This window comes from Temnothorax longispinosus, chromosome 5 (genome assembly GCF_030848805.1).
Source record: "Temnothorax longispinosus isolate EJ_2023e chromosome 5, Tlon_JGU_v1, whole genome shotgun sequence".
Classification (NCBI taxonomy): Eukaryota; Metazoa; Arthropoda; class Insecta; order Hymenoptera; family Formicidae; genus Temnothorax; species Temnothorax longispinosus.
Window position 1 is genome coordinate 21,387,940 of NC_092362.1, and position 23,165 is coordinate 21,411,104.

Sequence of the window (23,165 nt, forward strand, 5' to 3'; positions counted from 1 at the left end):
TTGCAATAATCGTAATCTCTTTTAACGTTTCCTAAACATCGCCGGGAATTTGTTAATGTAAAATTTAACATTTTACGTGTGGAATCGAACCTAATACCGGATCGCATAATTCGAAACGCAAAGCTTTTTGCCGGCTTTGAAATTTTCACGCGCCGACGTACGACAAACGCGCAGAATCGAAAATGCAGCGCGGCACTCTCCGATTACGATCGCGTCAGAAATATACCGTTTCGCCATGACAGACGACTCGATCCTCTTTTTACATCCATTCCCCCTTTCCCGCTTCCTTTTTTCCGAGAGCATCGATTTATACGCCGGCGTCGGCACGGAAATGTATCAGGCACTGTGCAGTTCCGCATCCACGTGTTGTCACGCCAAGTGCATTGCGCACGCGATTCAGAAACGCACGGCAGCCGTAACATTGTTCGCCTCAACGCGGGCTTCGATACCGTCTGACAAAGGAATTAATCGAATTACATCGACGGGAGAAAGAATATCGGCTTCTGAAATGGGATGCGCGCGCGCGCGCCCAGGTACGGTTTCCGCGCCGCGACACAAAACACGCAGTCGTACGGAAATGAATTCTAGTCTTCGTTCATCTGCCGTTTCCCATCGCTTATCAAATACTACAAATTGCGACAGGCATTTTTTTTTTATTATACATGTAGGAACAGTCGGGAGCTATATTATTTAACAGCGCGCAGTGGGTGCGAAAATTAATTTTGCTGAAATATCGGATCAGTCTCCAGACATCTTACAAAAAAGATTCAATTGACCACAATTTACTCTTGACTTTCGTACTACACGATAGTCGGAATATATATATGCATATTTTTTTTGTTTTATAACTATTCTTAGTTTCTGCTACACTGAGAAAAATGTCCAGCAACGTTAAGCGTTTAACATATTGTATATATTGTATACAGATTGCATCTATGCACACGAAAAAATATTTTTAAAAAATTGATTTACACCACTCTGGTTTTTACCCATCCATTTATATAGGAGAAAAGAAGAAGAGAAAAAGTGGAGGGTAGGGCAGAGGAAAGTAAAAGAGCTTCTCTAGGGAGCAATAGTGGCCAAATTGGGAATCAATGTATTAGGTACGTGGAAAAACGAAGAACGAAATACAGCTTCTCGGTAAGAACGAGTTACTTGGTCCGATAAGATTCTTCAGCGTGTTTCACTGTAGATTGGTATTGCGCGCGCGCATCTATAAATTAATGCGTGGTTCCATTGTGTTCGCTCACAAGATATACGCACGATGCTATAAAGAATGAAAGCTAGATCGAGACGATTCCAAACACGCTTTAAGAAGAATATAATGTTATGTATGACACGCTTTCATGCTTGCCATCAAACAACCCAACAGATTGCGTCGTTTTAACTGACGCGTGAAGATGGATTTTAATCGAATGATTCCTCTTTTTACATATCAGAATATATTTGCATGTATATTAGTAGCGTGCATCGAATGCGTTAAAGAAAAGTAATGTGTGAGAGGAATGGAGAGAGAGAGAGAGAATACTACGCGATTTAAATCTTATATAATTAATACTTGTATAATTGATTGTGTTAATATCAATATCTCTGCTAGCAATTTTAATTAGATATTTGTTTGATTTTACAATCTTAAATTACATTGTAAAATTTCAACTTTATTTATTTTATATCTGAGCAACTGAGAAATATATTCACTTTGAATACCTACTTGAAAGGTTTTTATTTGTAAAAATCTTTTATGGAGAATTCTTGTATCTGGAATTTTCACATTTTCTGCTTTGTGTTAAGAATGTGGTACGATTCGCATTCCCAATATTCGAATGACTTTCATTCCTTAAAGAATATTTCTAATATCTCTCTTTTTTTTACATATTTTTAACCGTTGTAATAATTTCACATTGAAATGATAAGTTTGCGATTAAGATAATAATAAAATAGAAAATAATTTTTACTTTTAAATATCTTTTCCGTCTCTTTGCTAAAAATTTGTTTAGTATATTTTTTGTTATTTTTCTACTCTATCTCTTGACACATCTGATGTGAATCGATGCATTTTGATTAGAAACTATTTTCACGTGCACACTTCGGGACGAAGGAGTCCGAGATACTTGAACTTGGCAGACGAGAAAATGTGTCGTCGAGTGTTTCCTCTGTAAGGAAAAGTCTTGATCATTGATCTGGCTCCTTCTTTTATACTTGCCCGGGATAGCGCACGGAAGCGTGCACGATGAAATTCGCCGGGGAATGTTATACCAAGCGCGGTCTCGCTGGAAATTGTGTTTCGCTGTTTGTTCTTCCGTCCGTTCGGGAGCTGACATTAATTTAACCTCGTACGAGGTATGTCTAAAAAGTTCGCCAACGCGAGCGCGAAACAAAGACAGATGACGTTTGCAGAACTGAATTCTTACCTCGCTGTAACATTTCATAGCGCATGTGCATGGTACTTGGAAAGAAAAATAATACAAAGTGTCAAATAAAAATATTCCTTTGCGTCGCGGCCGATGAATATCGAGCGAATTTAGATCTTATAAATATGTATGTGGATGGTCAAAACAATTTTACGAATTCCGTGTTATTTATTTAAATATTATAAATTAATAAAAGGGAAATATGCAAGTTCACACATGTTTTTTTTTTCTCCAAAATAACAAGAAAATTCTGATTTATAATTTCAGTATTATCAAGTTTTAAAGCTATCTTTTAGAGATTTAGAGCGCGTAACAGAGTTTTCAGGGTTTCCCAAAAATTTTCAATGATGTAAGATTCTATAATTTTTCGAATTTGCTTGGACATTTTATACCGCTCTTCTTCTCGAGACGATGCTCATGAAGAGTAAAAAGATTAAAGATGAGATGGCGGAATCGAAAAATTGTGGGTTTCGAGGTACGACAATGGCGGTCCACCGGTGAGAACTGGCAATTTCTCAGTTCGGCCAACTGCCGTGGAAAATTGAGCAACTATTTTCACGCGTGGTATACTGTCACCCCTATCGCCCGTCGCGCACAATACATCTCCGTCGATTCGTCTCGACCGTGTAGGATGTATCGACGCGCGATAGCCTCGCTCGCCACTATCGGCAGGACATTTCGTTGACTTTTTTTGCACTAGATGAAATATAGACTCGATACTTTGTGGCACATACGCGAATTTAATGACTTCGCAGAGAGTGAAAAGTAATTTTCCGTCGATTTTCCATCGGACTTTTGGGACGTACGAAGGATATCCGTCGCGTTTGCACTAAATAACTTTTGTGGAACGAGGCTCGTAGCGTAGATGAATTGGCGAGTTTAATTCCGATACTTTGAACGAAGAAACACATTTTCCTGTCGAAACAGAACAAGTGGATAGCAATCTTTAAAAAATTACACACTTACATCTATCGGTTTTTTTTTTAATGGAGTAACATATACATATATTATCTTAAAAAATACATGTATATTTAGTTGAATCTTTTTTTAGCTTTTCAACTCTTACAATTTAAGATTTATCACTTTTGAATATTCGAAAAGTATCTTTATATTTGAAATCAATGAATTATTGCGATACTTTATACGGTATATTTCGTTAATAATAATAGGCTTTCTTACGAGCTGTTCAAGCTAGATCGTAGTCTTGTGGTGAAGCTGTCGTGTCGTTTTGCAACAGACCGTATACGCAACGTATATGCGCGTCACGACATTTGGCAATTACCTCGGCATGTACCAACACTTGATACGCGCTGTATGACGTCGCCGGTGTGCCCGGGCGAATACAAGTGCGGAGGACAAGCTATAAACGGCATAAGCGCGGCAACGAGCGGTGCACTAAAACGCGTCCCGAGACGCGTTTCGACTGTTGAACACCTAATGCATCGGGAGCTGCACTGTCGAACAGGATCGAGGCGGACTCTGGAGGGTTCATGTACACTTTAACGTATTAGAGGGTTTCCCGCACTTATGAATATCGACATACAATTTTATTTAAAATAATAAATTGAATACGTGATATATATACTATCGTTTTCAATTTTTTATTTTGCCCGACACTCTGAAAAGCGTCAGAGAAAAACGGGAAGAATCGTGAAGAGGGAGGACAGCTCTCGCGTTGTCAGAACATACCCGGAGGACAGCTCCATTCCCCTTTTCATTGCCTTGCAGTGTACCTGAGCTGTTTAGCTAGCATGCCACTGCGGGGGCGGCAAATACACGCATCGGCGCATATTTCGCGGAAATGCTGTAGCGCTTTCGTGCGTTGCCGACGAGCATGTATACATTAACGAACGATACCATCGCCGTGTAATATTTGCTTCGGGCTTTCTCGTTTCCCCATTATCGCCGTCGAGCCCGTCGACGTTGTGGCAAAGGCTGTCGCTTTCGATCGGTTCAACGATTGTGATTTGCGCCATCGCGTCGCTGTCACCACCAGTACCACCACCGCTGTGCCGACTACTATATGTGCACGTAGCCAATGTTGTGTTTATCTGTTATTTTCCTGCTCGATAGTCTGCAAACTAATTCCAGCAGAACGAATGAACCAGCGCGTACACCTTCTTCGTCAATCTGTCATCCCGACGCTTTATTTTCTCTCGATATATTTACCGAATCTACCTTGCCGCCTTCCTAAAGAATTAATAGCATGAGTACACGGATATAAATTTTCAGCGACACCCGTAGCGCGCTGGCGCAGGTAAATGAAAGTTGAGATGCAGGTATAAGGACAGGCGCTGCAAAAGCGAAAGGTAAAACAGTTTCGTTCTGTTGGAATTATGTCTTTCCGCCCGTGCGGAATCTCGCCACCTCGGCGGGATCGGGATAGCTCGGTCGCAGGCGCGATTTAATTAAGATACGAACAATCCGGGACGCGAAGGAGGCCACCGGCGGCACGCTCGGTGGAAATATTGGAAAATATGAGGATCGTGCCGACGGCGACGCCTTCGTCATCGCGTCTGCATTTTTCAACGGCCGCAGTTACTGGCACCGCATAATAATAACGGGGCATTCTCAGGATCGTAGTGATGATACTCGTCGATAATTAAGTCGCGGCCTGCCGTTTGCGGACTTTGCGGAAAGATCTGCGATCGCTGTACGCCAGTCATGCATGCGAAAGAGAGCGTGGCGATCGATATTGAACTGCAATGTATAGAAGAAGAGAGGAGTATATTCCGTTGAAATTTAAGCGAGATTCATAACGAATAGCGAATGCGCGTGCACGCGTGAAACAGGGAGAAAAAAATATTTAACTTTGCGATTCTTGAAACATTTTACTTTTAACACTAGCTATTTTTACGGTGTATTGTTTCAGTTGGTGCCATGTACGTGTGTATGCTGTACGCCACTCTCTTTTTGAAGCTATGGTCGTACGTACAAGTAAACATGTGGTGCCGCTTGAGCAGCCAAAAGAAAACCACGCAAGGCAGAATGAGACGTCAGCTGTCTTATAGTAATCTTCAGTGTAAGTATACAAGAACGCGTACATGTAATTTCTTCACGTATCTCTTATTAATATACGATATTAACAACGTCCCACATTTTCTTTGTCTGTCACATGCATAATAAATGATCATTATATACTTGTTATGTAGCACAACACGCGTGATGCGACATATTGTACAATTCTATTTGCACATGAGACGGAATGAATCAAAGAAAAAAATGGGGAGATGTTTCCATCGTCGCATATCTAGTTTATGATTTACTTTATGTGTACCATCCGCGCGTGATTCGCCACCGAAACTAAAAATAGTCACGCACGAGAATATATCATTTCCGACGCATGAGCGACTATTTTTTACGTGGTTACATTGTATGCCATGGGTTTTTTTTCGTTTTTTTTTCTTTTTTTACGACGTATTACGACGCTGTAATACGTCCCATCGATGCCGTTAGAGTCATACGTAACGGATTTCCGCCCCGAATAGAAGCCGACCGGCGTAAATCTTCATCGTTACGTACGTCGATGTGCATATACGCTTCCAGGTAATGCACACATCCAAATAGTGCAAACACGTCCTACGAATCGGTAATCCACTGCACTCGCGGTATTTGCCCACTCCTGAAGGCGCGTCGTGGCGTACCGCACACGTATATGCGATTCACTTACGTGTGCGTCTCACTGTAAGAGTACGCCTGTATCTACGCACTACGTGTATACGCGCATGATGATAAAGGGAAAATAATTTCCAGCCAATTTAAACTCTGCCGATCGGACGCGCAATGTTTCCGGTGCCGGACGCGCCGCGGTATATCGATTATTCTGACCGGCAAAGTTAAATTATACGGTCTTTCCCCCCAACAAATTCGCTCACCGCGCGCGGCATTAACCCTTTTCCTGCCCCGTTCTCCCTTCGCAGTCGTAGCGACGGTAAAATGTCGACCCGGTGCGTTTGCACTTTTAATCATGATTGCGCAATCGTTCTACACGCCGTGACGTGACAGAGTTGATTGGTACGTATGTCGATCGCCACGGATTCCGATGGCGTTCAGACGAATGCGCGATGATTTATGCGACGAAATTCGTTTTACGTATCTAAAAAAATCGTCAAAAACATTCAAATAATTAAAGCGGAGATTATTTGAAAAATTGTCGAGTTTTTTTTTCATTTCCTTCATTCTAAAGTGACTTTAAAAGATAAAAAGTTGGTTTATTCGACTTTGAAGCATGAGGAAAAGCAATTTTGAGCAGCCTTGCGTGTGCATGTATACGCTCGTGCTGCCGATTACAAAAATACGAGTGCGCGATAAGCAAGGATTCACGCTTCATCGAAGCGAGAATTTTCTGCGAGGCGACGAACAATTTCCAACTTGACTGTAGATTTGGCGCTCGCCGGCACTCACGGGGACCACGCTACGTTTCGCACCGAGAATTAAGATGGATATTCCCCGATACGGACATGGGCTTATATATATTCGCGTTCGTTTCGCTCCGTAGCTAATTAGCCCGTTATCCGCTCGACCGACCCGCGATCGTTCTCTCGCCCGGAGAGCGTCCCTAATTACGGTGCAAAAAGTGACGTAGTTTGATATAATTATCGAAACCCGGTGTTCGCACGACACCTCGACGCTCACCGGCTCATCGCGACGCGACGTGATGGCGACCGGCCGATCGATCGATAGACAAATGCAATCGACAAAAGCCCGCCTCGGGACTCCGTTATTACGACCACGAGCTCGTGTAATCTAGTGCGCGCACGGACGCCGTGTAATTTTCGCCGTATCCGCCTAACCCGGACTTCTATGGCACGTCGTATTATTACGTCTCGTAATGACGACGTAGAACCAGCCGCGGAGCCTGTAACGTAACCCGTGTATGTATCGCGAAGGCGGTGCACCCTTGGCGTTTTTTGTTCGTCACGGCTCCGATCGATCATGCAAGAAATGAAGCTTCTCATGACCGCTTACCTCGCAGGAAGAAGCCGGAACACTTTCTTTACTAGCGTCTATATAAAGGTAGACTTTCTCTGCTCCAAATTTTATTTAACACGTATTATACTTTCATAAATACATCTTATACCTTAAATAATAAAGAATTTTTCTTTAGAAAATTGAGCCGAGGGATTGTTTGAATAATAATATATTAGGCAGTAACTTTTATACATAGTGACTGAATGAGATAAACTTGCACGCATTTAGAACGATTATTGGATGTCTGAGTAAGTGCTATTTGGTGAGTTTGTAAAGCAAACTGAAATAAATGGAAAGGAATCAGCATTTAATTTAACCGTGTACTTGATTTGAAGCAAAAGTGGGTGTCGGTGTCGTCTCAAGTCCGCGTGCCATCGAGGATGTGAGACAATTTACGAGTCTGCAGGATTGCGTGGTCAAAGATCGCAGGCAATCGTATTGATTGGCGAAAGCTTCTTCTTCTTCTTCTTCTTCCTTCTCTTCTTTGGTGTGGCGTCGGTGCTTAATTTGTGAGACTTCTCGTTCAAGCGGCGTTCTCGTAAGGATGCTGTCTCTTCTGTCCCTGTACTACGTCTGCCCTTCGATATCGATTTCTTTTTTCGCCGTTCTTCGTCCATCGCGCACGTTTCGAGATATATATGAACGAGGGTGGTCTTAAGCGCGAGGCATCCCTTGGCACAAAGACGAAATTACGTCGGCCCTCGAGACGCCCTCGGGCCGAGATTGAAAAAAATAGAAATTACACCCGTCGCGAACGGAAGCCCGCTCGATCCCGCTGCGTCCCCATGAGATTTAACCCCCTCCGACGGCTATACGATCCCCGATCTTCTTCCATCCTTTTGCGGCCATCCACGAACGTGATAGGAGCCACTAAGGAGATTCTAAGAGCACAGATAGGCGGGTCTTGGGCAATCGCAGAACGCGAGGTTGACCCCCGGTCAACGTAAAAAATTCCTACACATTTTTTGTCTTTTTTACTGGATATTATCTTTTATTACTTATATAATGAGCAGTTTGAAAAAAATATTTGAATCAAGATTTAAAAATATGAAATATTATCGATTATTATCTATATATTTTATTATTTTTATTGTTATGTTATTATTAGTTGAAGTTTGCGGTATAAGATATGTTTATAACATCAGAGATTGCAAATGAAACAATGTAATCCAAAGTGTGAGCCAGTATTTAAAAAACGTTTGATTACTCGGTTGATGATTTCGGTTTATCAACGTGTAATTATAGTGTGTATTATGCATCGTTGTTAATGGCATGGTACTTTAATATATAAAGTCTCATGATGCAGCTGAGTCACCTCTCAGCCATATTGTGAGATAAGGAACGTCATGCTCCGTCAAGAATATGTCAACGAACGTCGAGACAAAGTCTGCCTCACCGCATAAACAAAGGAACATTTCCTCGGAAATATCTTGTCGACTGTTTCGTTAACATAATTACTGAAATGAACTACCAAATGAATCAGGTGACGCTAAGAATGTAAACTCGATTACGTCTTTACTTTGAAAATACGGCTATAATATAAACTAGAATTTAATTGAATTAACGTTTAATTAAATGTAAAAATGTTTTAAATTGTAATATGTTTTTTATCGGAAATAATTTTTTTTTTATTAAATAATTAATATATAGCGCAATTAGAAACCGAGCAATAATATAACAGTTATGATTTGTAATTTTGCATGTAAATGAAAATTGGTATAAAAGATTCGAGCATATGTACAATTGATCAACTGGAAATGTTTCGGATAAATACAAGCAGTTGGTGCAAATAGAATTGCAGGGAATGGTTTTTAATTAATAACCCGCCGGCGGCGGAGGGTTTACTGACCAAAGATCACAGACTTGATCAAACGAATTTACATGGAGTATTAACGAATCATTAAACCGTTTCCGAGTGCTTCTGCGTGATCGTGCGCACTCGTTAATTTCATGTATTTGACCGTTCGTCGAAACCACGTCGCAATTTCGTTATTTCTACTGGCGAACGTATAATATGTAAGTCGCCGATGTGCTTCGTTCAAGATCTTTCTCTTTCCCCTCGTAATTATCTGTAATTTTCTCGTAATTATCTTTATATAGAAATATAAGATTACTATAGATGTAAGAATATATCGTTAATTATAATTATTGGCGATTATAATTCTTCCTTGTCTTGTGTCTCTTAAATCGTCCGGAGAATTTACGGTTTCCCGTAAACAATTGCACGGGCGACTGACGTGCGTCGCGACATCTTGCCGACGATTTTGCCGTAAGTTTTGCCTTCGTCTTCCCGCGCGTGACGACGGCGGATCCCGAACGGGAAAGAAAAGGAAAAGAACAAGCTACATTTATTTCGCTATTTAAAGAGAGAAGAAAAGGACGCGAAGTCGGGACGCGACAAAGTAAAAAGGGGGCGCAAGGAATTTAATTTGGTCGAATTCTTCTACATTTATTACGAGGGTCGTAGAAACGACGTCTAGAGTCGTTGGTCGACATGGACGTCGATCGGCGTCGCGAGAGCGTGCCGCGACTAGCACAACTTTGGTGTCGCGTCGCGACGCTAGTCCGGGACGCTGTCGAGTTCGAGCGGGGCATGGCAGTGCAGTGCGGCACCCGGCGCAACCCGGGCTTATTTGAATTCCAGATTGGATTATTCATCGGATTTGGATAATTGAGGGGATTCTATCAGTTACTGGTTCGGCGCCGGGGTGGGATTAGACGCGCAGATGGGAATCCGCGCGCCTAGCGCAACGCCGAGAAATTCCGAGGTTTCCGGCCGAACGAATCGCGCGAGCGAATCAGTTTCGTTGCTTAAGGAGAGGGCTTGATGAGAGGCTTCAGAAGCGATTGCACAAAGGAAGAGATACAATCATGAAACTCGTAGAAATTCTCCTAGAAACTTTCACTTTACTTTTGCTAATTGCGAGCAAGCATTTAGAACTTAATATTACGAAGAATTTAATATTACGAACATTTATTCCTGTAAAATGTACTTTTTTTAGTATTATCCACGATTTTTATTTTCAATCTATTCTTTGGCAGCAATAGCTTCTTTATACAAATTTTCATGTTGCCTATTTGCTGGCTCTTGCATCTTTTTATATTATTTTGCTGACTGTGCTGCGTATCTGTTTAGGAAGGAGAATTATTCTCTTGTTAGCAAAAATAAAAAGTAATAAAAGATTTTTTTTTACAATATCGCGGATTAATTAATTTTCTATTAATACGACTACAATGGTAGTCAAAATCGACGCGAGTTAATAAAATACGATCTTTCTCTTGCAGCTTCCGGCATTCAGCAGAGTGCAAATGATGTCATCGAATTTGAACACGAGATGAACGACCGCGGAAACGCGTTGGTCCAATATCCTGACAATCTAAACTTTGGCGATCTTTATTACTATATATTGGCGCCTACTTTGTGCTACGAATTGAATTTTCCCAGAACACAGCGGATTCGAAAAAGGTGAGTGCGAATTGGAGTTGCGATTTTTATATTTCAACATGAAGTTATATTTGGGATTTCTATCAAAAACACAAGTTTCCAACTGGCATATTTTCCGTTAAGATTGTGTAGGTTTTTGGCAATCATAGATATGTTTTGAAACGGTAACGCAAACAGAAATATCTTCTCTAATCATTATACATAAGATCTTATTCTCGTCTCGGTTGAAATCAACCGCGATATGTCAAAATTTATAGATTTCGGTCGAGAAAAATGAGAGCGTCTTAATTAAGTGTCTTTTAAAATAATTATGCAATAAATTTCTGTTAAGGGATCCTCGACAGGGGACAATTACCGACAATTACAGTCAAAGCTCGTTCTTTAAAACGGCTTTATAGATCGCAAAATCCTTTTACAGCACTCAGAAAAAAGTGTAGCATCAGATAGTACAATTGTGAAGATCTCTTCTACAAATAATAGTACAAATAGGGACAGGGATAAATTGTAGTAAATGAGTCTAAAAAATTGTTTTAAAAAATTATTTTTTAATATAAACAGTTGTATAAAGTAATATGTACGAAATGAAATGTTCCCACTCTTCAGAAGACGTGCACAAACAATAACGTACCTTTGAAATTGAGATTGAAAGCCTCTGGAATAAAAATGAGAGCTTCGAAGAAATTATAACCTATAACCATGTCTATTCTTGTCTATCATTATTGTCTATACAAGGACAGATATAGAATTTGGTCGGTAATACAAACGGCTTCAGCATCACCTTAAGACTGTAAAATATTACTTTATTCGCGCGTTTGTTTCACAGAATCACAGTTTTTGTGTTTGCATGTGACAAAATAAATTTGCTACAAAATTGTAGTTAATCGGTGTATTTCATATTGTCTATTACATTACAATTTAAAGTTACTTAAATACTTTGTGACAAAATAAGGTCTACAATATTGTGTTAACTTTTTCCGAGAGATTTTTCTCAGTGAGGAGTAAAGTATAGGTACTAATGAAGAGTGGGATTATAAAAAATTAGTGACAATTTGAAAAAAAAGGAAAAATGCTGTCACCTCATAAACTTATTTTCTAATATAAACAGTTGTATAAGTTATATGTACGAAATGAAATGTTCCCACTCTTCAGAATACGTGCACAAACAATAACGTATCTTTGAAATTGAGATTGAAAGCCTGGAAAAAAAATTAGAGCTTCGAAGAAATCGTGCATATTTTCCACAAAAATATACACGCAGGCTAATAAGCAGAAATGGCGCAGCAATCGAACAAAGACAGATGTCATTTCGTTAGACAAAGACAGATATAGAAAAAACAAAATTAGAAATGTTGACATTATCGACATCGAAAAAGTTCGGCCGTCAGTCCAGCATCCCCTTAAATAGTTGTTAAATGGGTTTTTTCCATCTGACTTTTTTGAAGCAACATATTCTTGTTTCGGTTTACATATGTCTCGAGAATACTACCAAGTTCACTTTGATCGGAAAACGAGTCAAGTGGAAACTTGATATTGTCTGAGTTTGGTCGCGCGAGCGCATGCATTGCGTGAGGTGTATAAATCCGTGTTTGCTCTCAGATTTCTCGTATAGATTTCATGGCATATCCACCGCGATTCTCTCTCTTACGTCTTTATTTCTTTTCGTAAAGAATGTCAACAAATGTCCAAGTCGCCAGTTTACGAAACTCTCATTCCAACGAATGAATTCTGTTCCGAGAAGAAAATTTTGAGGAGAAAGGCAATTCTCTTACCTTGTCCGAGATTTTATCGAGAACATGAATTATTCGTGCAAGTCGAAATTGGAGGAAGCTTTCTCTGTGTGAGATATATGTTTTATAACTCTCATTTGAGAAATTTGATTTAAATTTATTTGTGATGTGCCATTTGTGAATAATAATTTAATCACAGGAATGTACGCAAGGAATTTTCATGAATCAATGAAAGGGATTCTTTGCTAATTCCTAATTTCAATGCATATAATATGTTTAATAATAATGTTGTAATATCAAAAGTAACGTGAATGTAACGTATTAATAAAATGTGAATTGTTATAGGATATTTCAATAAGGAATTTAATATTAAATATTTTCATAAATAACTGATTTATTGTGTGCGTATTAAATTTTAATCCGGATTACCCGTTCGATATTAATTACAACATCCTAAATACTCTTCAAAGATTATATGTCATATTTGTGAATGAATCAGACGTAATACATAAATTGAATTATCACACGCTTAGTATATCTTTTTTCAAGTTTGTTGTTCTAACTATATCGCTGTTTGTATTGTTTTCGTTGTGCGCTTTCTCCTTCTGTGCATCGTCTCCCGCGTGCAGTCACGTTCGTCGAAAAATGCATCCAGACTTTACTTGTCGCTAGCAGTTTGCCGAAAACGAAACTCGCGCGGACGACATATCGCCGAATGGGAATGTCGTTTCACGCGATAGCACTCAAAAGTCGTATTTTCGATTTTTCGAGAAGCGGTTTATGGTCGAGAGAGTGACTGGGAGGGTAACGAGAACGGCGGTGGAAATTCATGGGTCTGGTCGAAAATCGGTTTGCGCTGTCGATAAAATCTAGAGGAGCAAATATATGTGTATAATGATCAATGTAATAGAATCACATGGAAGCAAATTAGTTTGGACGGTCGTAAATCCAATAAAAGATTAATCTTCTCGTTTACTGTAGTGTTGCACATAGATATACATTTAAATGTATGTCAAAAGACAAGTGTTGATTTTTTAAATCAAAACTGTATATATTGCATTGTTAAAATATACAATTTGAAATTATTCACACACACACACATATCTTTTTGCGCTTAAACTTAAAAATTAAACAATTTTATTTGTACCAAATTATATTAACACTGCGCTGACACCGTGTTTTTAGAGCACTCACCCGAATACCCTGGGACTTTTAAGTCTAAAAGGTTTTTGAAATCGTTACAAAAATTTATAACAATTCATGTACCATCTTTAAAGCTTCAAAAAGTGATTTTTCTATTTACATAGGCCGGAATTGTTGCATTTTTTTCCATTCCCGTAAAAATTATAAATCGACTGTGCCTCAAAAGGCCCATGGTGTCCGCGCAGTGTTAATCTTAAAATCATATTTTCTAATATTAAGATTTGCTTTTTTGCATATTAATCCATCTAATTTATTCAATATAACTTACAGGTTTCTTATAAAACGGATATTGGAAGTTGTCGTAGGATGCCAAATGATGATGTCGCTTTTCCAACAATGGATGATACCTTCCGTGAAGAATTCATTAATCCCTTTTAGCGTGAGTGTTTTTATATATTGCATTATTATGATATTTTTAAACAACACTTTGCTCCGACTTGCAAGTTTGGAATATTAAATTCGCTACATTTACGGGGGAAAAAATATCACTTTATATTTAGAAAACCCTTCCGATAAATCAATTTTGTCTAAAGCACAACACATTGTCCGCCTTATTACTAGCTTTTATTCTCGAACAATGTGAGTAATGATCTATTGATGTTTCGGACGATATCTCCTGCTTTATTATGAAAGCTAATTATTTATCATGCTGGTCATAAATAAATCGGGCTAACCACGAGAGCGAAACAGCTGGTAAGATAGGGGCCGAGAGACGAGCACAAGTGTAATTTGGTTTCGCCAAATAGGTACGATCAATCTTTCGAGTAATACTCTTGCCAGGAAATTCGATACACACAAATATACGGCAAATTCTGCACTACCCCGAACAAACAGGTATCCCCCGCGCTACCGAATTCCCTCGCGATAAAATACGCAGGAAAAAGAGAGCTGTCGCATGTGCCACAGTTGCAGTAATATTGTTGCAAGTTACACCTGTAGGCAATATATCCGTCTGTGACATAACGTTGCATAATATCACGAGCGCGATGTAAATTGTATTTCTTAAAATGCTAAACAGATGCGAAAGGAGGGAAACTAAGGGTTTCAGCGACACGTACAAAGTATATTTTTTATCGCTTACATTTCGCCCGAAGGTGTCGCAGATATATTTTAGATGTTAATAACTTGGTCGCGAGAACTCGCAGTGTCTTCGTCCGTCGCGACAACAAAACATTTACAGCGGAAACGGTATATAGCCAATTTATTTTCGTAACGGTACGGTGGCGGTTTCGATAGAAATAAGCGAAAATGAGAAGAAACGAAGAACGCGTCAGCGACGTGTCGTTTTATCCGTTTACGTCGCAATATAATGCTCGAGGCACGCCATCAGTTTTTATCTCACACGGAGTTTTATCCTCTGCCTTGATTTGGCAGTTATATTTAATGCCCCGGGAGGATGACGCGAGCGATATTTTCGTTGCAAATATCCCATGCTTCCACTTGCAGACCGGGCCATGTCCCGTCGGTGTGATAAAGGTTAAATACATTTGCGAAATCTACAATTATCACTGGTTATTTATTACGAGTTTCGTCGCTTTTCAACGACGTCCTAATTTTGTTCAAATATCTCGAATTAAATCTTCAACTCTCCAATATCCTTGCGCAAGACCTACTGCGCGAGTTTTATCTGTAATAATTATTTTCTTTCCAATGAGCAACGAAATAAAGAACCATAGGTAAATTTTTTTATTATTTCAAACAATAAAATTACATGATGAATTATTTAACATGTATATAATATTTATATTATATTGAACAAGAAACTTTCTCTCTCTCTCTCTCCCTCTCTTTCTCTCTCTTTCTGACATGATTTTTATTACAATATTTAATAAAGACAGATGATAAAATTGTGATAATCATCAAATTAATTAAAAGAAATCCATGTGCGCAAAGAGGCAGTTTATAGCCAATCATCAATCGCTGCACCGATAAGGTGTAATAATGAACCGCTTAATTAAATAAGCTGTATCGGTAATAGAATAGGAATCATAGGAAGGGGGCAATTTAAAGCACCAATTAGAGGAGTACAAAGAGCAGGTATTATTGATATATTTATATACATATACTTTTAACCTCGTTCTGACAGCTTTGATCGCACAGTAACAAGGGGTGCGTGAATACGTGCCGCAACGACGGGAATTTTGTATTGTGTGCTCGTGAGAGGCCCGTGGATCTAAATGGGACCTTTTACGTGGCTGCATGGGCTTAACCACAACTGATCCGTGGCGGGCGTCCGCGGTTCACCAGCTACGCCCATATTTCGTACATAATGCTATCGAAAATCCGGATCTTGCCATCGATCCGCTAGAATAGCTAATAATTCAGCCGTTCATACTAATACCGACTGCACCATGTTTCGGTAAAATTGCGAAAAAAATTCCCACGCGCTCTCAAATCAATGCGATCCGTCTGATGAAATCAGAGTCGATGATGTTTGTTGTATATTTACTGCATTTCTTTTATCGGGAGTCGATTTATTTGATATAGAAGCTGGGAGCACACAAATGGAAAGACAATTAATTTTTGATTAAATTTAATCAATCCACGGTGCTTTCTGATTTGCAATCATTTGTGCAAATACAACAAAACAAATTAACAAAGCACGAATCGCAAACAAATGTAAACGCTTAAAGCATATTCAGACTAGAAATTCCAATTTTAGCTTTCATGCAGTATGATTAAAAATTAATTAAGATATTTCACGTACATTCCGTATAATTAAAATAGCTATAATGAAATAAATATACGCAAATATGATGTGTCAAAAATGTTTCCATCTGTTGGTTTGTTACAAATATAATTAGTAAACAACATTATACATTTTTTTAAATGAAACCTGCTATATCGGAGAGTAGTCTCTTTGAAGCGCTTACCGTCCATTTGGTCTGTGTGTTCATATATTATTACATCACACGTGCATGGAAAATAGCACACACGCGCGTAATGGGCCACTTTCCACGCACTTGTAATATAAAATAGGGTGTGTAACACGTGGTTAAGTTGAAAATTGGACGTGCGGGTGATCGCACTTGCCTCCGGCTCGTGTAACATTACCGCACTGTTTCGACTCGTGTGTGGAATTGGCCATCCGTCGCACAGATGACGCGCGCGCATCAATAATGGGCCACTTTCCACGCACTTTGTAATATAAAATAGGGTGTGTAACTATTTACAGTCAGATGTATTATTACAGAGAGTGATAACTGTTCTTTCCCATAATGACGTTCTTTCTCTAAACGGCGTTAATCGAATTTCCGCATTCGCGATTAGTCCAACGACGTGTTCTCTCCTTGACGTCTTATCGTCGCATTCGAGGCTATCCCACGCAGGATTATTAAGCGTTTCCATCGCCTCGAGAATCGGGATCGACGCGAGCTACTCAGCGGGGAACCGGCCCTGGGAATCCGGCCGCATGATTTCGCGCCACGGACAAATTGCTTCTGCAAATCGTTCGACGTCCCCTCTGCCATCCCCTTCTCCCCCATCCTTGTTCGATTTCCCAAAGAGACCCGAAGAAAACGCTTCGCCCAGACGCACGCTGGAAATACCGCGTGGAAATATCGAGACGATAGCGGCGTTCCTCCGTCGCCTCATTCCCGCGCGATAGTGGCATTCGAGATCGCGGTATCGACCGAACGAACGCAAAGTAATTGCCACTGCTGCTAGTTGCAGGCAAGTTAATGCCGGGATAGGGGGCCGAACGACAAACTATCCCTTCCACCGTTTCAATCCTCTTTTATTTCGATCGCTTCCGCGTTCGTTCCATGCGCCATTCTTTCTTCGCTCGGCGACAAATTGGATCTGATAATTGCGCGAGTCGCGATTACGACAGTCACGTCTCGTCGATCGAGCGTCCAGCTGGCACTGAGAAACGGGCGCGTTCGCTTCCCTCGATTTAGCTCGCCGTGGTCTATCACTGTCGCCCGATGCGGATGTTGACGAAGGGGGGGGGAGGTGAAGAAGAAAACGAGAGAGGGAAATCGTGAGATTAAGAAATCTACGTGGATATTGCTTCCGCCGGATCGCGGAGTCGCGAAGGGAGAAAATTGATAACTGCGGATGATGCTTGTCGGAGGGTAATCACTTTTTACTGCTCCAGCCTGAGCCTCGTTATTCTTACAGGGCGGAATGAATGGATATAAGAAGGTCGGGACGGGCCGCGCCGCGCCGCGCCGCGCGCGACCGGAAATCCTCGCGATTTCCTCTGGCAAGTGGGCGATTAACCCCTCCAGCGCTGAGAAATATCCATCGTGCTGCGCTTGCTTAGTGACAGTCGGTGCTTCTGCACGAACAATTTTTTCCAAGTAATATCGCTCGCTTCAATTACACTAAATGTAACTGTCCATCTCTTATTTAGCGTTGCTTGCTATCTCGTTTCTACATTGTTTCTTACTTTCGTTTAGTCTTTTTTATTTTGTACTAGCGTCTTATAGATTTGTTTAATGCCGTAAATACGATCTGTCATGCAATTCAACGATGTTAAGTATTACGAATAATTGTTATGTCACGAAGAAACAAAGAAACTTTTTCTGTGACATTTGCCTGTAGAATTGTGCGGCATTTTGTTTCCCGGATCGATTGAGTGATCGAGCAGTGGTAGAGACGGTGCATCGTACTTCGGCTTATCGGCTCACGGCATAGTGCAGCTTAAAGGGATGAGCATTTAAAGGATTTTCGGGAGTGCGTCGCAAATGGTTACTGCTTCGAGAAGCATGCGGCTTTATGGTGGTTACGACGGAACATATAAAACATGTGAAATGTATTGATTTTTTAATCGCACAATACGCACTATGCTTTCACATATACATATATAATTTTAGTTGAGTGTAATATAATTAATTATATTTCATAAAAGTATATAGAGAAGGGGGAGGAAGAGAGAAGGGAAAGGGATTCTCTTCGACAAGTAATATTTTGAGAAACAACTTTTTATAGAAAGGTTAATTTTTTTTAGACAAGTTTTATTTATGCGCGAATTTAATGTTCTTTTATCTCTCTATTTTCTTCGTGCATCGAATCTCGCTAAGGCGCGAGAGTCAAGGAGCGGCGAATCGGGAAAAGTTGCACGGCATGCAGGACATTCGCCCATTGATCGTTTTTCCTTCCGTCGGCAGGATTCCAGATACTTGACCAACGTTGTCGAGACGGAATTCGCGGAATACCAGAAGCCGATCGCACCTTCTTGTATCGAAGTTGCCGATATGCGCTCGCCGGCCGGACGAGAGTTCCGCTTCGAGTTTATAACGCTGCAAAAATTCTTTCGATAGCTAACAAGTAAAATCGCTGGTGAGACTCAATGTACGTGACTCAAGAATCGGATTTTCACGGGATCGATCTCGTGTGCTTTTTGCCTGCAGTCTTCTTTTAAGCTTCGAAGAGATAAATTTGCGTGAGCGCGTTTCGTTTTAATTGAATCTTCTTCATTAACATTTTAGTATATCAAATTCTGTGGATTTTATACTTCTTCGACTAATATTTTTCTTGCATTTTCCTGAAAATTTATATCTACGTAGAAACTTTTGAATTTTGATGCTGTATAATCCATTTTCGACTAACTACATGGTCGGATTCAGACTTGGTGTTATTTCAAAGTTGTTTGGAAATCCGCTCGCGCTGGACGTTATTACAACCAGCTTAACGTATAACGACGGCGGTATACATACTCGCTAAAAGAAGTGAAAAGCGAGGCAAAGTTTTATTGCCAGCGTATCTTTGTCGAGAAGAATGTCGGGCGGTATTTCTTCGACTTTTAACTGACGGCGAAAAGCGGGCGCGAGTTGTACATTGAATATTTTGCAGAAACATTTCAATCTCCCACAGCGTTCGTGATCAAACAAGACGCGGAGGAACTAAGATCTTTGTAAGAAAGAGATTCAATCGTCTTGGATTTTCGCGAGAATCGTTGCGGCCCCACGAACTAGTTGATGTTTTATTTTTTCCCGGCCTGTTTGTCGCACCAGAAAAAAAAGAGGGGGAAGCGAGGAAGGAAAAGTGAAGCGAAAAACTGCAGGCGGTATTTATTCGACTGCTAACTGGTACCAGAAGACGTTAGTGAGTAGAGAGTAGAGAACAGCGAGGGTAGTTGTCCATGGAACCCCCTTTTTGCCGGCGCTCCGGCACGAAACACTTAAGACCACGTCGAGTGCCTTTTAATCCTATTTGTCTTTCGCTGCGCTCCAGTAGCGTAGTCTGGAAGTGCGACTCTGGAAGTTGTCAGATCGAAGTAAATATTTTGGTTGCCTCCGGAAAGGAGTTGAGTTGAATTCTAGGCATAACTCCGGACGTTAATTCGCCGAAAAACAGGCTTCTCGCGTAATGGGCGTATAGGAATACAACCGAAATTTATTTGACGCTGTTAAAAGCGTCGTTTAAACTATTCGAATAAAGATCTTTATATCTTCGTTCTATATTCTGCATATTTAATATTAAACACACAATAAGACAAACATAAAATTTTATTCTTTGAAGAGAAAAAGGTTTCGGTGTTTATAAGTAAAAGCTTGGTCGAGTATCTTGATTCAATTTAATCATCATTTTAGTCACATTATTATTTTTGTTACATAATTCGGTTTTAACATTTTTTTTATTAAGCGGTATCTATATAATTAATGTAGAGAATCTTAGCCGATTTTTAGTACTTTTTGAATTTTTTAAAAAAACCTAAATTTGAGAAAGTTATAGCTTACTAAAGTTTCTTTGATGACGGCAACTTCAAAGGGTATGACGTCATTTCTTATATAAGAATCAGACCGCTTAATAAAAAAAATTTATGTTAAAACCGACTTATCGTGATTACATCCAAGCCAATAAGAAACTTTATTCGAAAAACTTGCTGATTTAGAAAAACTCCCACGAATCTCCTATCGACTACTCGTCCTTTCGTTCTACCTCGTCTATAAAATCTCTATAAAGCATATACCAAAGCATCTACGTGGGTGATAAAGGATCGGCCTTTCGCCCAAAGGGTGACGCGATGTCTACATAAGTACCTCTCGTTCGCCACGCCATTGTCGGCCAGCCCCGGATTCAATCCGTCTGAAGCGAATTTCTAGTATATCTCGAGGACTCTTTCTCAACGGGACAAGATGTTCGCGGATGCAAAGTCGTAAATCTCTCGGTGCTAATTGAAACGACGACGCGCGAAGGAAACGACCAACAGCGATGAGAGGATCGGATGAGGTCGCTTCGTTTCCTCGACAGTACGACGTCGAGGAAATTTTTTTCTCACTTTTTCCTTTCCTTCTCGCGTTTATTTCTTCTTCGTTTTTTTATTCTCTCTCACATTCCGGAGTTCCGCAACGTATATATTCGTTGAAGTGCCACGAGCAGTGTTCGGTTTCATACCGCTGCGAAAAGGATGACAACGTTCGACTGTATATCATATCAATCGACTGTATCGAATAAAAAGACGGATAGAAAAGATGAAGGAGGGAAGTGTTGCGAAAAAGAAAAATTCCTCAACTACAACAGTACAGTTATAGCTTATAACTTTGCTGCAGTTTTAAATATTTTGGCAGATTATTTCTTGCGTTTAACTCGCGTGCTTACGTTCAATTTATTAACATTTGGCGGATATGTTATTGGTATTTTTACGATCATGACGTATTCAATTTTTATTGAAAAAAAAGTATTGTTTCTTACAACATGTGTGAGAATTACAATGCATGGTGTAAAAGCGCTTTCTTCTCGCGCGGCTTTACTATTCATTCAAAGACCAATATGCTTTGATCGTTCGCGTTACACAAACACAGCGGAAACAGGATGGATAAAGAGAACGAGGAAGAAATGGATCAAGAGAAAGAAAAGAGAGAAATGTGGCTCGGATATCTACGTGAGACGTTTCGGACGTGATCGCCCGGAGGAAAATCTACCCCGCTTTTATTTTCGATCCCTCGGATGCCCTTCACTTTCCCCTTCTTTCGTCTGCATCTCGAGTGCTGCTATTCATTCGCGAAGGCTCTCTCGAACCACCGAGTACCCTCGCAACTCCGGTCGGAATGCAATCATTTGGGATGCCGTGATTTCATGAGAATACAAATTCAACCAGCTCGTTTTTTTTCCGAGGCGCCTATATAAGCGATCTTATATTGATAATGGCGCCTTAGATTTTTCATTAACGACTGTTTTTCTTGCTTCTGCCTCTTTTAAATTCTTCTTACCGTCGTTCTTTTAAGAAGCTTCTTTTAATCGTTCAATTACACGCAGGAAAGTCGTGTTTTATAGCAGATGCGCGGCGCAAGCTGAGCTCGCCACTTGCCCCAGCTCGTAATTATCAGGCCGCCTAACGTATCGTGCCTCATTAAACTGAGCTGTAAAGTTGGCGCTAAGGAAACGTCCTCGTTGGGACAACTTGTTGCTGTCGTAAAAAAATTATTTTCTTCATGACGTAAGCGTTTGTTTATGGTATAGTCTTTAAATTTTAGTATCACTTGCTTGAATCGCGTCCTTTCAAGCCAGTAATTCGCCGCAATTAATTTCCAAGCTTCTACTTATCACGGTGAAACCACTGCAATAATTGAATATATCATCTATTGATAGTGTACAAGCAGATGAAACGTGCAATACGTTACGTCGTTTCATATGACATTAACTTGCGGATCACTAGATAATAGTATCATTCTACATTTCGCCTTCGCCGTTTTTCCATTTATCCCGTTGTCGCAACAGCGACAAATGCGAGTAATTTAATTAACATTATGATACTGTCGCGACACGTGTGCTGCAGAATATTAACTGTAATAACGGCAATACGTCACGATAATTGCAATTAGCATGATCCAGTTGCGTGTGTTTCATTGTCATATTGAATCTGTTATTTACTGACAAATTGGGACGTGAAATGCGTTGTCACGACTTTTAATTTGCTAAATAAATATAAATATATAATTAATTTTCAAATGTGTGTTTATTTTTGCATATTACAGTAAAAATGAGATTGTATTTAGAAATCCAAATAGAGATTATTATTATAAATTTGTGTTTTATAAAAAAAATTATAACCGGAAATATTTTCATTTAAATTCAAGTTTATTGAAAAGAGTTTAACTATACATAAAAATATATGCATAGCTTGCTAAATGAAATATTTCGAGACTCGCATTTTCCCTTTACGTTCCCTTTACAAAGAGATGCCGCAGTTTAAGGAGGAATGCGGCCATTGGCGCGTGCATATACGCATAGTAATGATGTGTTGAAGTCGCGAGGAAGCTCTGAAGGTATTTATTTGCAAACCTGGTATACAAGCGCGGCTAGCTGGCTGTTGTAGCATTCGGAGGGACCTCTCGACAACCGCCACTTAAGCGAAACGCCGGAGGGACGGCTTCCTTCCCTCGTGTTCAATTAGCGCCGTGCACGAAATATCAATTCCATCAAGGCAAAGCTCCTCATTCGACATAGACCAAGTGCAAA

General features: G+C 40.0%; 1 protein-coding gene across 1 annotated transcript in view; it reads left to right on the plus strand.

The window, feature by feature from the left end:
• The window catches only part of Mdy (diacylglycerol O-acyltransferase), a 95,749-nt gene that overhangs the window by 59,271 nt on the left and 13,313 nt on the right, over positions 1-23,165 (plus strand). The window contains exons 6-8 of the mRNA XM_071777741.1: positions 5,284-5,433; positions 10,668-10,848; positions 14,028-14,136. Coding sequence (XP_071633842.1) covers positions 5,284-5,433; positions 10,668-10,848; positions 14,028-14,136 — 440 coding nt within the window. The remainder of the gene's footprint in view (positions 1-5,283; positions 5,434-10,667; positions 10,849-14,027; positions 14,137-23,165) is intronic.